At 33.2% G+C, this 13497-nt stretch overlaps 1 protein-coding gene and 1 pseudogene across 1 annotated transcript; both read left to right on the top strand.

The window, feature by feature from the left end:
- Positions 1 to 4417: 4417 nt before the first annotated feature.
- LOC100780181 (L-type lectin-domain containing receptor kinase IX.1) lies at positions 4418 to 6424 on the top strand. The gene has a single exon (XM_003532541.2). It carries the CDS (start codon positions 4424 to 4426, stop codon positions 6422 to 6424), a length of 2001 nt encoding a protein of 666 aa, XP_003532589.1. The 5' UTR covers positions 4418 to 4423.
- A 230-nt stretch (positions 6425 to 6654) lies between these two features.
- On the top strand, positions 6655 to 13357 carry LOC121175262 (L-type lectin-domain containing receptor kinase IX.1-like; annotated as a pseudogene).
- The last annotated feature ends 140 nt before the right edge of the window (positions 13358 to 13497 follow it).

A 13497-nucleotide genomic window follows, 5' to 3' on the forward strand; every position in this document is an offset into this window, starting at 1 on the left:
TCAATAATTATTTTTCCTCGATTAATACTGAAAAAAAGCTATAAGCTTAAAGTGATATTTGGGTTTCTTAGTTATTAATCATTTTATTAGGGCAAGAGGAAACTGTGAAGTAGAGAATTAATTTGAATCATCATCCTATGCGTATATGACTTAAAATTTGGGTGGCACAAAATTATTGAACATATTTATTTAGAAAGTCTGATATATGCCACATTTTTTTATAGTATACTATAGTACTAGAAAAATCAAAGGATAGGGTTGTTGGTGGTTAAATAATTAATCAACTAGGAGTTTTTTATGGCTAACTAATACTATAGTACGAGGATCTCTGCCAAATGTAATTTATTTGTTAGAGTACGTCATGCATACTAGCAAGCTGTAAAGATCTTTGGATTTGCAATCTGACAAATCCTAAGAGCTTTCATTTGTTGTGCCTAGCTTCAATATAAATGTAGTGAAAGAAACTTCCTTTTTTTATCGGCGAAACAAGCATCACTTAAAAGAATCAAGTTTAAAACTAACTTATGAAAATTATAAAAAGAATTATATGATTTGTCCTTTATTAATTAATTTAAATATTCCTTGAAATCAAATTTCTCCATGAATTTGTTTTAAATTTAATTAATACAATATTTAATTGACATTTTATGTTAAAACACAGAATAAATAAATAAATTATAATTTGAGTAAAATATATTTTTAATTCATGTGAACACGACTAAATTTATTTCCAATCCTTTTATAAAAACATAGTTTTAGTATTCATAAATTTTAGTTTTTTTTAAAAAATGATTTCAATGATTATTAATTACTTACTGATAACATGACTTATATAGATATGCCACCTTAAAATGCTCTTTAATGTGATCACTTGATTATCTAAATAGTGATAGAACTATTTTAAATGGTTTTAAATTTATAAATATTAAAACCAATAAAATATTTAGAAGATATGAAACAGATATCTACTAAAAAAATTATTGGTTTTAATATTTAAGAACATATATCTTTATGTTTCCTATTAAGAACATAATTGTAAAATTAAGAACACATATAAATCTTATAACTATATCTTTATAAAAGCAATTGGAGAATAGAAATATAAATTAACTAAACTAGTATTCTTTTTATTTTTTGGTAGAGAAACTAGTAATCTTTAAATATTCAAGTTTAATTCTTTATGTCTAAAACAAAAAAAATTATGTAAGGTTTATTAATATATATAATATTTAATTTTATGTACAGTAAAAAACTATTCTATATATACAAACAAATCACGAATGTCTAAAAGTTTTCACGTCCCAAACCAATTCAAGAAACCTATTTACTTTGGAGCTGATGATTTAGATTGTTTCCTTGCATTTCACTTCAGTACGAAAGTAGGTCCAGAAAGATTGCTGCTCTTCATAGTTTAGTTAAAATTAAAATGCTGTTATCATGAATCTAGGACCTTTAACCGAACTCTAACTCACAGCTTTGATCTCTCTAAAGCGTGCTAATCTCAGATTTTCAAACACAGTAAGATTTGCGTAAGTTCTAAGATTTTCAGGCGTGACAATTTTCTGAACCTAGAAAATCTCTAGGTTGCAGTTTCAATTAGTTAGCCTTTTTTTAAATAAAAAAATGTGATGATAACATTATTTTCGATTAGATGGCCAGCCAAGTTATATGTGCCTCAAATCATGATGAAGATTTATCATAAATTAGAGGAGCTACTTTTGGGGCGTGAATGTGCCCACTGTCTACGTTTTTCTGAGCTTATGCACGTGTTAGTCAAAGTATTCCTGTCTGTGTAATCTTGTTCCATGATTCTGTTAGGGTTACTTTTTAAAATCCTTTTGAATGAATATCTTCAATTCCAAGTTGGAGGCTCGATCAGTCTCAAGCTCCCATTGAAATGGAGAAAAGTTCGGGGGCTATAATTAAGAAAGAGGAATGAACTTCCTTCAATTCGTGGTGTACTAATCTCAAAGTTTATTGAGATCCATGAAGAAAATGATCATATATATCTTATTGAGTTGACTTCAAGTTCAAGGTCTAAAAGATCTTTGATCAGATGAATTTCTCCTTATTTACTAGATTTTCAATGGTTTTTTACACGAGATATGTTTTTAATTAAGAAGAAATCGTAGCTTAGTGTTTTTATAAGAATAATTTTTTATTATATGGAAATTTGAGCTAGCTGAGTACGTGGATGCCTGTGGCATTCTTTCTTCTTCCGTCAATAAATGAAAATTTTCACAAGTTTTCTTCTTCCTCCTGGGCTATACTAAGTCAGAATAACTAATTAACAGGAATTTTTTTCTGTATATAGTATATATGTGACTGAAATGTATGGCAGCGACTTCTAATATTTGTAAGTATTACTTCTTAGGGTAAACCGTTATAAATATTTAATGCGATAGCGTATATAGTCTGCGTTGGCAGTAGGCAGTAGTTTTTCTTCTTCTTTTTTTCTTTTTTTTTCCCAGAAATAGTAGGTTAATAACACTTTAAGTATATTCTAACATAATTGAAATTATAAATTATTAAAGTACTTCTTAGAAAATATGTGGTTATATTGTTAACAAACCATAAAAAGATTTTCCCAAATCATAAAAAAATAAAGATAAAAGGATTTTCCCTAAAAAACCATAAGGATTTGTTAACTTCTACTTGTACTTGTTTTAGAAAAGTAAACTACATCTTTAGTGGATTTTATATTTATATAACCATTGCTCTAAATGGTTAGTAAAATCGATATTCTAAATGCACAGATGGGCATTTTGGCACAAAATGCACATATTAACTCGGAAAATAAAAGAAGCCAAATGTCACAATCAATATTCGCAGTATTTCTATACGTGAAGATAGGTAGTGTATGTGTGACAGAAAGTTAAGTGAAGATGAATTAGGTGCTCATTCATACTCCCGAATTCGAAACTGGCAGATCCATAAGCCAGTGTCTGATAGGATGGGCTATAGGCCCAAAATTAAATGGTATAAGGATTATATAGGGTGGAATTAAATATGTATTTTATAATTATAACCTCTTTTTTATTTCAGGATGTAAATTTGTATTTTGAAATGAACTTTCCAAAATGGGAGGTGCTAAATTTAATAGTGAGAGTGTAAAATACTAATATGCTGTTGAAACTGGATAATAATTTTCCATTAATTGATATTTTTAGGACTATGTAAATTTACTTATCTTTACCTATTATAATCAATGAATGAAACATCAAATTTATCTTATTTTCCTCGGTCCTTTTAGCTTTTAGTGAGTCTTTTAGATAATTTCCAGCAGTAGAAATACCTTTGTAACAGTGTCTTTATGATTACCCAGTCTATTCTTTATGATTACCTCTTATCATAACGATGATCTCACTTTCGTTCAGGCCACCATACACTATTTTTTACATATGCTGGTAGAAATTCAATATAGGTACAAATTTTTTTATAACAATTTACTTATTTTGTTCAATCAATTGAAGCATACTCCCTTAACATACAGTTGGTTTATGTGATTAAGCTGTGTTATCTTGCAGTTTTTATTTTGTTTCATTAGTTTCTCTACAAATTTTTCGTCCCTAATTACAACCCTTCTGACTTGAGTTGCCTTGCTAGAGATTTCACTAATTTTTTTTTTTTTACAAATCTGCAAAACTCATCATTGAAATGATACCAGAAGTACCATTGCAAGAGATTTCACTAATGTAGAAGTATAGAAGCTTGGATAAGCCTGTCATTTGCCGTAAAAATTCCTAAAGGCTAAATAGCAATACAACAACAAATCAACAATAGCTTTATCCATCAAATAAGGTTAAATGCTAAATAACAATTCCGTTTAATTTTAATTTGACGATCAACTTTGAGCTTTATCTATTATTAGATATATCCATTTAATTAACACTAATATAAAGTTAAAAAGGAAGTGTTCTTCCTTTGATGGTTAAGACCCCAAGTAATGTTTGACTCAAAGTTTTGTATTTCACAACTATTTACAGCAATGCCGGCCAAATTTGGAGAATGAAGACCATCCTATAATCCTAGAACACACAAACCAAAAAAAACAAAAACAAAAAGATAAAAGTTATAAGATGCAGAAATTTCAACTTCATGACTTTCAACGGGGTTACAAGAATTTCATGTTCCGGTATGGAATTCTATAAAGCTAAGTCACGTCCATCACTATTGACAAAAATATTGTAGTTATCGCTCAATATATAGCAAGGTAGGCAGTGATGGAACTTACAGGAATTAAGACAAGTATAAAATCTAAAATGGAATTACCATCACAGTTTGGAATTCAATTAAATAAGGAAAAATGTAATCAGATACATAAAAACATGAAATTCAATCTTGCACCTTCAATGTTCTTCCATATATGAAAGTGTTCCAACTTCCAACACAAAATATTGAACTAGCATTTCCTCACTTATAGATGGCTTGGTGGCGCAATAGTCTTCAAAATCCAACTCTTCTTTTCTGTTATGCAACAAGAACCATTTTCATCCTCCAAATAATCCCTCTTGCAAACTCACTATCATTTGATTACCCGAACTTTAAGAATGGTGATGTAAAATGGGAAGGTGATGCTTCTATTCTAAAAGGAGCCATCCAAGTCACATCCAACACCATGGACCAAAATAACAATTACAGTGTTGGGAGAGTCACAAGTTATAAGAAAATGCTCCTCTGGGATATGAACACTGGAAAGCTTGCTGATTTCACTACTAAATTTTCCTTTGTTGTTTTTTCAGGGAAAAGTTACTATGGAGATGGAATGGCATTTTTCCTTGCTGATCCTAATCTCCCACTTCTGAAGAATATTAGAGAAGGAGGTGGTCTTGGCCTTGTGGATGGCAAACAAGTGCTGAATTCAACTCAACCATTTGTAGCAGTGGAGTTTGACACCTTCCACAATAAATGGGACCCTCAAGGTGGCACTCATGTAGGTCTGAATTTCAACTCTATGAGGTCTAACATAACTAAGCAATGGTTGACAGATATTCAAATATGGAATGTTTATAATTGCAGCATTGAGTACAACTCAAGCACTCTTAATTTGAGCGTTTCGTTCACTACGTACAATAATGTTAGTAAACCAGTTGAGGAATACATATCTTACAAGGTTGATTTGAGAGATTACTTGCCGGGGAAGGTTATTCTTGGTTTCTCAGCCGCAACTGGAAAATTGTATGAGGTGCATACACTGAGATCATGGTCATTTAATTCAAGTCTACAGAGTGATGAGAACACAAATGAGATAAAACCAGTAGCAGCACCACCAACTTCAAATCCTGATTCTGAAAATGAACACAAGATAGGATTGTGGGTGGGGATTGGAATTGGTGTAGGCTTGGTTCTGGGTCTTTTAGGGCTGATTTGTGCTTTATTGTGGAAAAGGAGTAGAGAGAAAAAAGGAGAGTTAGTTTTTGATCTCAATATGGCTGACGAATTCCCAAAGGGCACTGGACCTAAGAGCTTTTGCTATAATGAGCTAGTAAGTGCTACAAACAAATTTGCAGAGAAGCTGGGGCAAGGAGGTTTTGGTGGTGTGTATAAAGGTTACTTGAAAGACTTAAAGTCCTATGTTGCTATCAAGAGGATATCAAAAGAGTCTAGACAGGGAATGAAGGAATATGTGACTGAAGTGAAGGTCATAAGCCAATTGAGACATAGAAATTTAGTACAACTCATTGGTTGGTGTCATAGGAAGAATGACTTTCTCCTCATATATGAGTTCATGCCAAATGGAAGCTTAGATTCTCATCTATACGGTGTGAAAAGCTTCTTAACATGGACAGTGAGGTATAACATAGCTTTGGGCTTGGCTTCAGCATTGCTTTACCTACAAGAAGAGTGGGAGCAGTGTGTGATTCACAGGGATATTAAATCAAGCAACATTATGTTGGATTCATGTTTCAATGCTAAACTTGGTGATTTTGGTTTGGCTAGGCTGGTGGATCATGAGAAAGGGTCGCAAACCACGCGTATAGCCGGGACGAGGGGCTATATTGCGCCTGAATATTTCACTTCAGGAAAGGCTACTAAGGAATCTGATATATACAGCTTTGGGGTTGTGTTATTGGAGATAGCCAGTGGAAGAAAACCTGTTGAACTAGAAGCTGAGGAGGGTCAAATAACTGTAGTTGAGTGGGTTTGGAAGCTCTATGGATTGGGAAGGTTCCTTGAAGCAGCTGACCCTAAGTTATGTGGAGAATTTGATGAAAACCAAATGGAACGTTTAGTGATTGTTGGCCTTTGGTGTGTTCATCCAGATTATTCATTCAGACCATCTATAAGGCAAGTGATTCAGGTGCTTAAATTTGAGTCTGCTTTACCTATTCTCCCTGAAATGATGCCTGTGCCAACCTACCTTCCTCCAACAATAAAAGCACTTTTTTCTTCTGTTTCATCTTCCTTTTGGGGTAGAAGTTAGTGATAAGGATAGGCACAATGTAATAATCATTTGAGTAAACGTTTAGTAGTGAACTCTAACACTGATATATTACTATAGCTGACTGTGCTCATCAATTCGAAGTGATTATGTGATAAATGCAAAATTTTGCTCCTTCGGGACAAGTTTAAAACAATACAAGTATACAACTATTTCAGTAGCTAACAAAATGTGAGATAGACAGGCTTTGAGGCAACAGGGACTAAGCAACTATGGCAAGTACATTTTCTATATCTTAATCAGTTCAGAGGGAATGCTTGGTCTCATTTGCAGTAAGCAAATACTTGTAGGTGCACTTTGGTCGCGAATGTCATCACTAATTCTAGTCGCCACACAACTGTAGCCACATTGTAGTTTCTTACTTATGTATTATGAAAATAATTAAATTCATGTTTGCTAACAATTTTTATTTTAAATAATGACTTCTTTGATCTCTTATGAAAATATTAAAACAAGTTCATTTGCCACATAGACAGGGTTCTCAACACGGCCCTGGCTTACCTGTGACAAAAAATATCATCAACCTATAAAGACGGTAGGATCACTTGTTATTATAACTTCTAAGAAAATACTGACCAAAAACACTCATTAAATTTATGCAACGTCTCAATCAAGCTTTTTATTCTTTTTGTCTTCTAGATAACTGAAACTTCTTTTTCGCACAGCTGATCAAGATCGGTCGGTGTCAGTATTAGATGCGAGCACAATCAGCACATATTTCAGATCAGAGATTCAAACCTTGAGACTTTTCTTCCTTATTTCCATTAGATGTTAAACCATTTTATATATATAAAAAAACATATATGCCTTTGTTTCATGAATATTTCCGCTAACAAGCACAGCCAATTTTGTATACATAATAATTACTTGCATCATTCTATAACTGCAAATATTGCCATCTTCACCAGCCCGTTTTTTATGCATCGAGAGTTGTGCGCGTTCGTGGGAACATTCACCACAATGTTGAGGGTTGAGACAAATATAAATCACACAAATTACAAATGAACAAATGACACATCAGAATATATGAGATAAATAAATACATGTAAACCAGTATTTTCAATTAAAAAGAGTTTTAATAACAATTAAATTAAAATTATATCAAAAGAAATTATTACTAGACATTAATTTTACAATTTTATTTAATTTATTATTTTATTATTACAATATATATATATATATATATATATATATATATATATATATATATATATATATATATATATATATATATATATATATAACATGTTGGTCATCACTGCAAAACAAAGACAATAATTTATATAAAATAAGTAATCAAAGAGAAAATTATTTAGAGTACATCCATGTTAATTAAAAAAAATCAATTTTTAGGGTTCACACTCAACACAATAAAACATTAATTTCACAATCATTTCTCATCAAAACATCAATTGGTTCGTCAAACATATATAATTCACAGTTATAATTGATCCTCTAAGGATTCTTACATATGTTCTCACTACTCCTCAGTTGTGAATAACTCATTTCTTAACTCTAAGCGGACTCACGTGTATAGTCTGATAGTGATAGCGACAATGTCTCTAGCCGTTTCCTAAGATTCTTCTTCAAATTTTTCCTTTGTTTGCTCGGTTAGAGTTTCCAAGTGTTAGAGAGAATGAAAAGGGATTGAAGCCTCCAACTTGTTGTCTGCCCCTGAGATGATAATTTCTTCCTTCATAGATATTAATTTTAAAATTCCAACGATTAAGATGTGCGAAAATGTATTTCAGACCTGATTTCTAAATTTCAAAATAATCCAACGATTAACAAGTTCAAAATCATAATTTTACTAGGATAGGTTTGAGTTTATAGGAGAAAAACAAAGAGTTATGTGCGAGAGATATTCCCCTGACCACATATATCATTTAAAAAATCCCAACGGTAGCTATCTGAACAAATAAGTTATAGACATGATGTTCAAATTTCACGATGATCCAACGGTTAACGATTTCAAGATCATCACTTTTTACTAAGATAGGTTGATAGGTTTGAATATATGTGGAAAAAGAGAAAGTTTTGGAAGGAAAATAGGAAAAAAAGAAATTGAGAGAAGAGAAAGTATAATGTCTTTGTTTATAACTCAAAAGAAATTTTATTTTATTTTTTATCAAATAAATAAATGAAACATTTTTTAAGAATATATATTTATTTTATTTATCTTAAAACTATTATTTTAATTAATAAAATTATTTTTTTCTTATTTATTTAATCATAAAAACTTCATTATTTTTTTAAAACTCTATTTATCTTTAAATAATTATTTATTTATTTATTTTAATAAAATGCAGAGTTACACTTCTTCAGGTTCTGCTATCCAACTCACAATGAACGCAATGAACTGAAACGATAATGGGACAGTAGGAAGAGTCACATATCCAGAACAAATAAATCTTTGGGATGATAGTTCAAATGAACCAAAAGACTTCACTACCAACTTTTCCTTTGTTGTTTCTTCAAATCAGAGTAGTCTCTATGGAGATGGTTTGCCATTCTTCCTAGCAAGCCCAAATCTGCCACCGCAGACGATGAAAAGCTAAGAGGAGGAGCCCTTAGCATAGGCCTTGTGGATGGTGACCGAAATCTTCTCGAGACACATTATCAATTTGTGGTGGTGGAGTTTGACACTTACCCAAACAACTGAGACCATTACGGCACACATGTTGGTATAAATATCAATACTAGAGAAGTCTCAAAAACTAGAGAAATGGTGGACAAATGTTACACAAGGGGAAGTTTGTAACTGCAGTATTGTATACAATTCTAGAAACAATATTTTGAAAGTTTCTTTCACTGAGAACAAATTAGGTGGTGGAGATGCAACACAGATTATTCAGCACCTTTCATACCACGTTAATATCACGGATCAATTATCAAAGTCGGTTACTGTTGGCATATCAGCTGCAACAGGAGAATACACTGAGGAACATACCCTGTTTTCATGGTCATTTAGTACAAGTACAAGCTCACCAACACCAAGTAAGGGCCATTCAAAGAAAGGAAGAATCAACACTATATTGTTGGAGGGAACTGGAATTGGTACAGGTTTGATTTTGAGTTTATAATGATTGATCTACCTTTTGTTATGGAGGATGAGAAGAAGAAAAGAGGGACGCACTTCAGAAGCCACTTCTCATCTGAAGATGAATGATAAATTCCAAGAGACCAAAAGAGATTAGTTATTATGAATTAATTGGCCACTGCAACCAACAACTTTGAAGCGACACAGAAGTTTGGCCAAGGTGGTTTGGTGGCTTTCATAAAGGTTATTTCAAGGGCTTAAACTCCTATGCTGCTATGAAGAGGATATCAGCAGGTTCAGCGCAAAGTTTGAAGGAATACGCAGAGGAAGTAACGATCATTAGCCAATTGAGGCACATGAATTTGGTGAAACTCGCTGGTTGGTGCCACAAGAAGAATGATCTCTTTCTGATATATGAGTATATGCCAAATGGCAGCTTAGATTCTTGTCTTTTTGGTGGAGAAAAGTTCTTGCCATGGAAGGTGAGGTACAACGTAGCTCTGGGCCTGGCATCAGCATGGCTTTACCTTCAGGAAGAATGTGAAAAATTTGTGTTTCATAGGGAAATCAAGTCAAGCAACATAATGGTTGACTCCAATTTCAGTGCTAAGCTAGGGGATTTTGGCCTGGCTAGGCAAGTGGACCATGAGAAAGGGTCACAAAGTTCTGTTGGGGTTGGGCCATGAATTACCTAGTTCCTGAATGTATGAACACAGACAAGGCTCGGAGGAATCCGACACATTCAGTTTCGGGGTTGTTTTGTTGGAGGTAGCAACAGGAAGAAAAGCCATTCACCACAAAGACATGGAGGGTGGAGTATCATTAGTTGAGTGGGCGTGGGAGCACCATGGATTGAGAAATCTCCTTGCAGCAGCAGATCCAAACCTATGTGCAGAATTTGATGTGCAACAAACGGAATGCTTATTGGTTGTTGGTCTTTGGTGTGCAAATCCAGATTGTGCATCCAGACCCCTATAAAGAAAGTGATTAAGGTGCTTAAGTTCGAAGCTTTATCAATTATCCCACAACAGATCCCATGCAAGTCTATCTTTGTCCAATAACATGTCAAGAGATTTTCAAAATAAAATTGTGTCTTTTTTTACTAATGATAGGTATCCTTTCATGAAAATGTATCTATTTATCAATAAAAGCTCAATCGCTAAAATTCTAACATGATTTTTAAGTTGGGACCATCATGAAACTTGTCTTTAATTTAAAGAACAAAAGCAAGGATTAATGTAACTTGGTTTTCTCCACAGCGCTTTCTTAGTGACAACTTATCATAAGCCAATTAAGACAGAAGGAGCGCTTATTAGTTCCAACATCTAGCAACATACTATCGAAAAGCTCATATTTAAATATAGTAGTGCAATGTCTTTATCAAACTGCTCCTACTTATTTCTAATAGAAGTTAAACCATTTTAATGGTTTTATACATAAATCAACAATGGATATGCCTTTTTGTTTCATGAATATCTCCGCTATCTAGCACAGCCAAGTTTGTATGTAATTAACCACAACATTCTAAAACTCCGAATATCGCCGTTTCACCTTCACTGGCAGCTGCAGCACAATACAGTTGTTGTGATCCCTGCTAATTGTTTATACATCACGAGTTGTGTGTGCTCATAGGATTCATCACAATGTTGTCTTCGTGTTCCGATGTTGACAGTTAATCGCCCAACATGTATATATTGCTAATTTTTCTTCTTCCCCAGTTCTATGTATAGCACTTTAATTAAACTAGACATCACAACTATAATGACAAGCTTCCAGCTCTTTACTCTTTAGTTTATTCAATAATAGCCTAAGAGTATTCTTCTTTTCATTCTTCTCATCGAGGTTACCTCTCTTTTTAATCTGAAGTGCACGTTGGCATATGCAATCAAAACTCTTGTCTCTTAGATACCTGTATATATGGCTTTATTCCTTTTCGATATTTACATATGTCTTTCTTCCGTTTTGATCCTCCACGAGTTTATAGTTCTGTACAACTTTAGTTAGGTACCTGTTTAACGAGTAAATTATAGTATGTTTGGTGTTTCTCCCTTCACTGTGATGATCGAGTAACCCAACACTAAGTTGGTGCTCTATTTCTTTTTTCTAAACATAATCAAAATCAATTCATTACTGATCACTTTGTATTGTCTTAATGTGATGAACACTTTGATTTTCATCTAGTTGCTAACTGCTTGAACTTCAGCAAAATCTTAAAGACTCCATATTTCTCTAGCATAAATATTCCCTTAAGAAAAAAGATGGAATACCTACTTTGAGTGAGTGGTAGAGGCCGCATTGGTCTGTGATTCGTTTGAACAAGTTTCAATGATTCTTTTTTCTCTCCATGATTTGTCCAAAGGGAAAGGATTATCGGTGTTGATTCCTGCAGACAACCTTTACAATTAGAGCATAATAGTTGAAGTTGCCAAATCTTCAAACTTCAATGCTATAGACACGAATGATCCCACTATGCCTTCATGATAATGTTATGGTTCTAATGGATAGGAAAGTCACGATATTTTCTCGTTTTAATTTTGGCTTATTTTAAGACTTTTGTCTTTCTTGTAGTGCCTGTATCTCCCTCAAAGTGCAATGCATATCCGTGTGTTGAGCGATAGTAGCACATCGTGAATATATCATGTAGCTTGATTTTTCCCCAAATTAGAAAACTACACCTTTTCCTTTCACCTCAAAGAATTCATCATTCCCCAGTTTGACCCTTGATTAGAAGCTAGTGTCCAACCTGGGAAATGGTATCTTTGTTTGATGTCACCTATTAATTCCTACAACCACTATTTAAGAGCCAAGTAACTTCATGGGGAAGTCTTCACATGTATGGAATAAATTTTCATTTTTCTTGTTTTCTTTCATTTTGTTGCCACAATTATTTCTGGGGTGGTAATTATATTTGGAAAAATTTAAGTTACACATCGATTAAAGATAAAGTTATTTGAGAGTATATAAGTGAGGAATAACCTTCACTCCTTAAGTTAACTTTGGAGGTTGAGTTAGACTTAAATTCAATAACTTTTTATTTGGCTAGTGCCTTGCTTTTGACCTTTCTCTTTTTATTTTCAATTTTTTATATTTTCTCCATCACACATAAATTATCTTCGTTTTGAAACTTTGAGACCGTATGCTTGTACTTCATTATACCTATTCAGTTTTATTTAGTTCCATCACACATAAATTCAATTTTTTATTTAGTTCCAAGGGTATTTTTTACTGGTACTTCATTATACCTATTCAGTTTTATTTCATGGCTCCCCAACAAACTTAGTTATAGATTGGGAAGATGAATCTATATATTTAGAAATCTCCTTATTGCATCCGCAGATCCAAACCTACATGGCGAATTTGATGTGCCGCAAATGGAATGCTTGCTTGCCGTTGGTCTTTGGTGAGCTAATCCTGATAGCAAAACAAGGCCCTCTATAAGACAAGTGATAAAGGTGCTTAACTTTGAAGCTCCTTTTCCAATTCTCCCACCACAGATCCCTGTGCTAAACAATCTCCCTCCAACAACAAATATGTTGGTTTTCACAGCATCACCTTAAAGACGACAAGTTATTTAGAAGTGAACAAAAAATAGTCATGTTTTTTCTTATCCAGTTTCGAATCTGGAGTTCAATTCAATTGTATATGGAATTTCACTTAAAGTACTGTAAATTTTGACACTCCAATAACTCAATTTACATATAAATCATACTGCCGATGTATGATATGCAAACGATTTTTATTTAATTTGCATATATTTCCTTATAAATGAATTCATTTCATGTTTTTACTTAAAATGTATTCGTAGCCCACTATCTGATGGAATAACTGTACTGTCCCCTCTCACAATTCAGTTCAAAGATAATAAAAGGGCAGAATATGTTTTTAGTCCTGGGTAAGGTCGACGGTGCTGCAATGAGGTCAACGCCGACGGGTACGCCAGCACCGTGATTGATCTCCCTTTCCTCGACGGCGCAAACGACTCTTCCATTGTAGATCTGGATCCGTCAATCTAGAT

The sequence above is a fragment of the Glycine max genome, chromosome 8 (genome assembly GCF_000004515.6).
Source record: "Glycine max cultivar Williams 82 chromosome 8, Glycine_max_v4.0, whole genome shotgun sequence".
Classification (NCBI taxonomy): domain Eukaryota; kingdom Viridiplantae; phylum Streptophyta; class Magnoliopsida; order Fabales; family Fabaceae; genus Glycine; species Glycine max.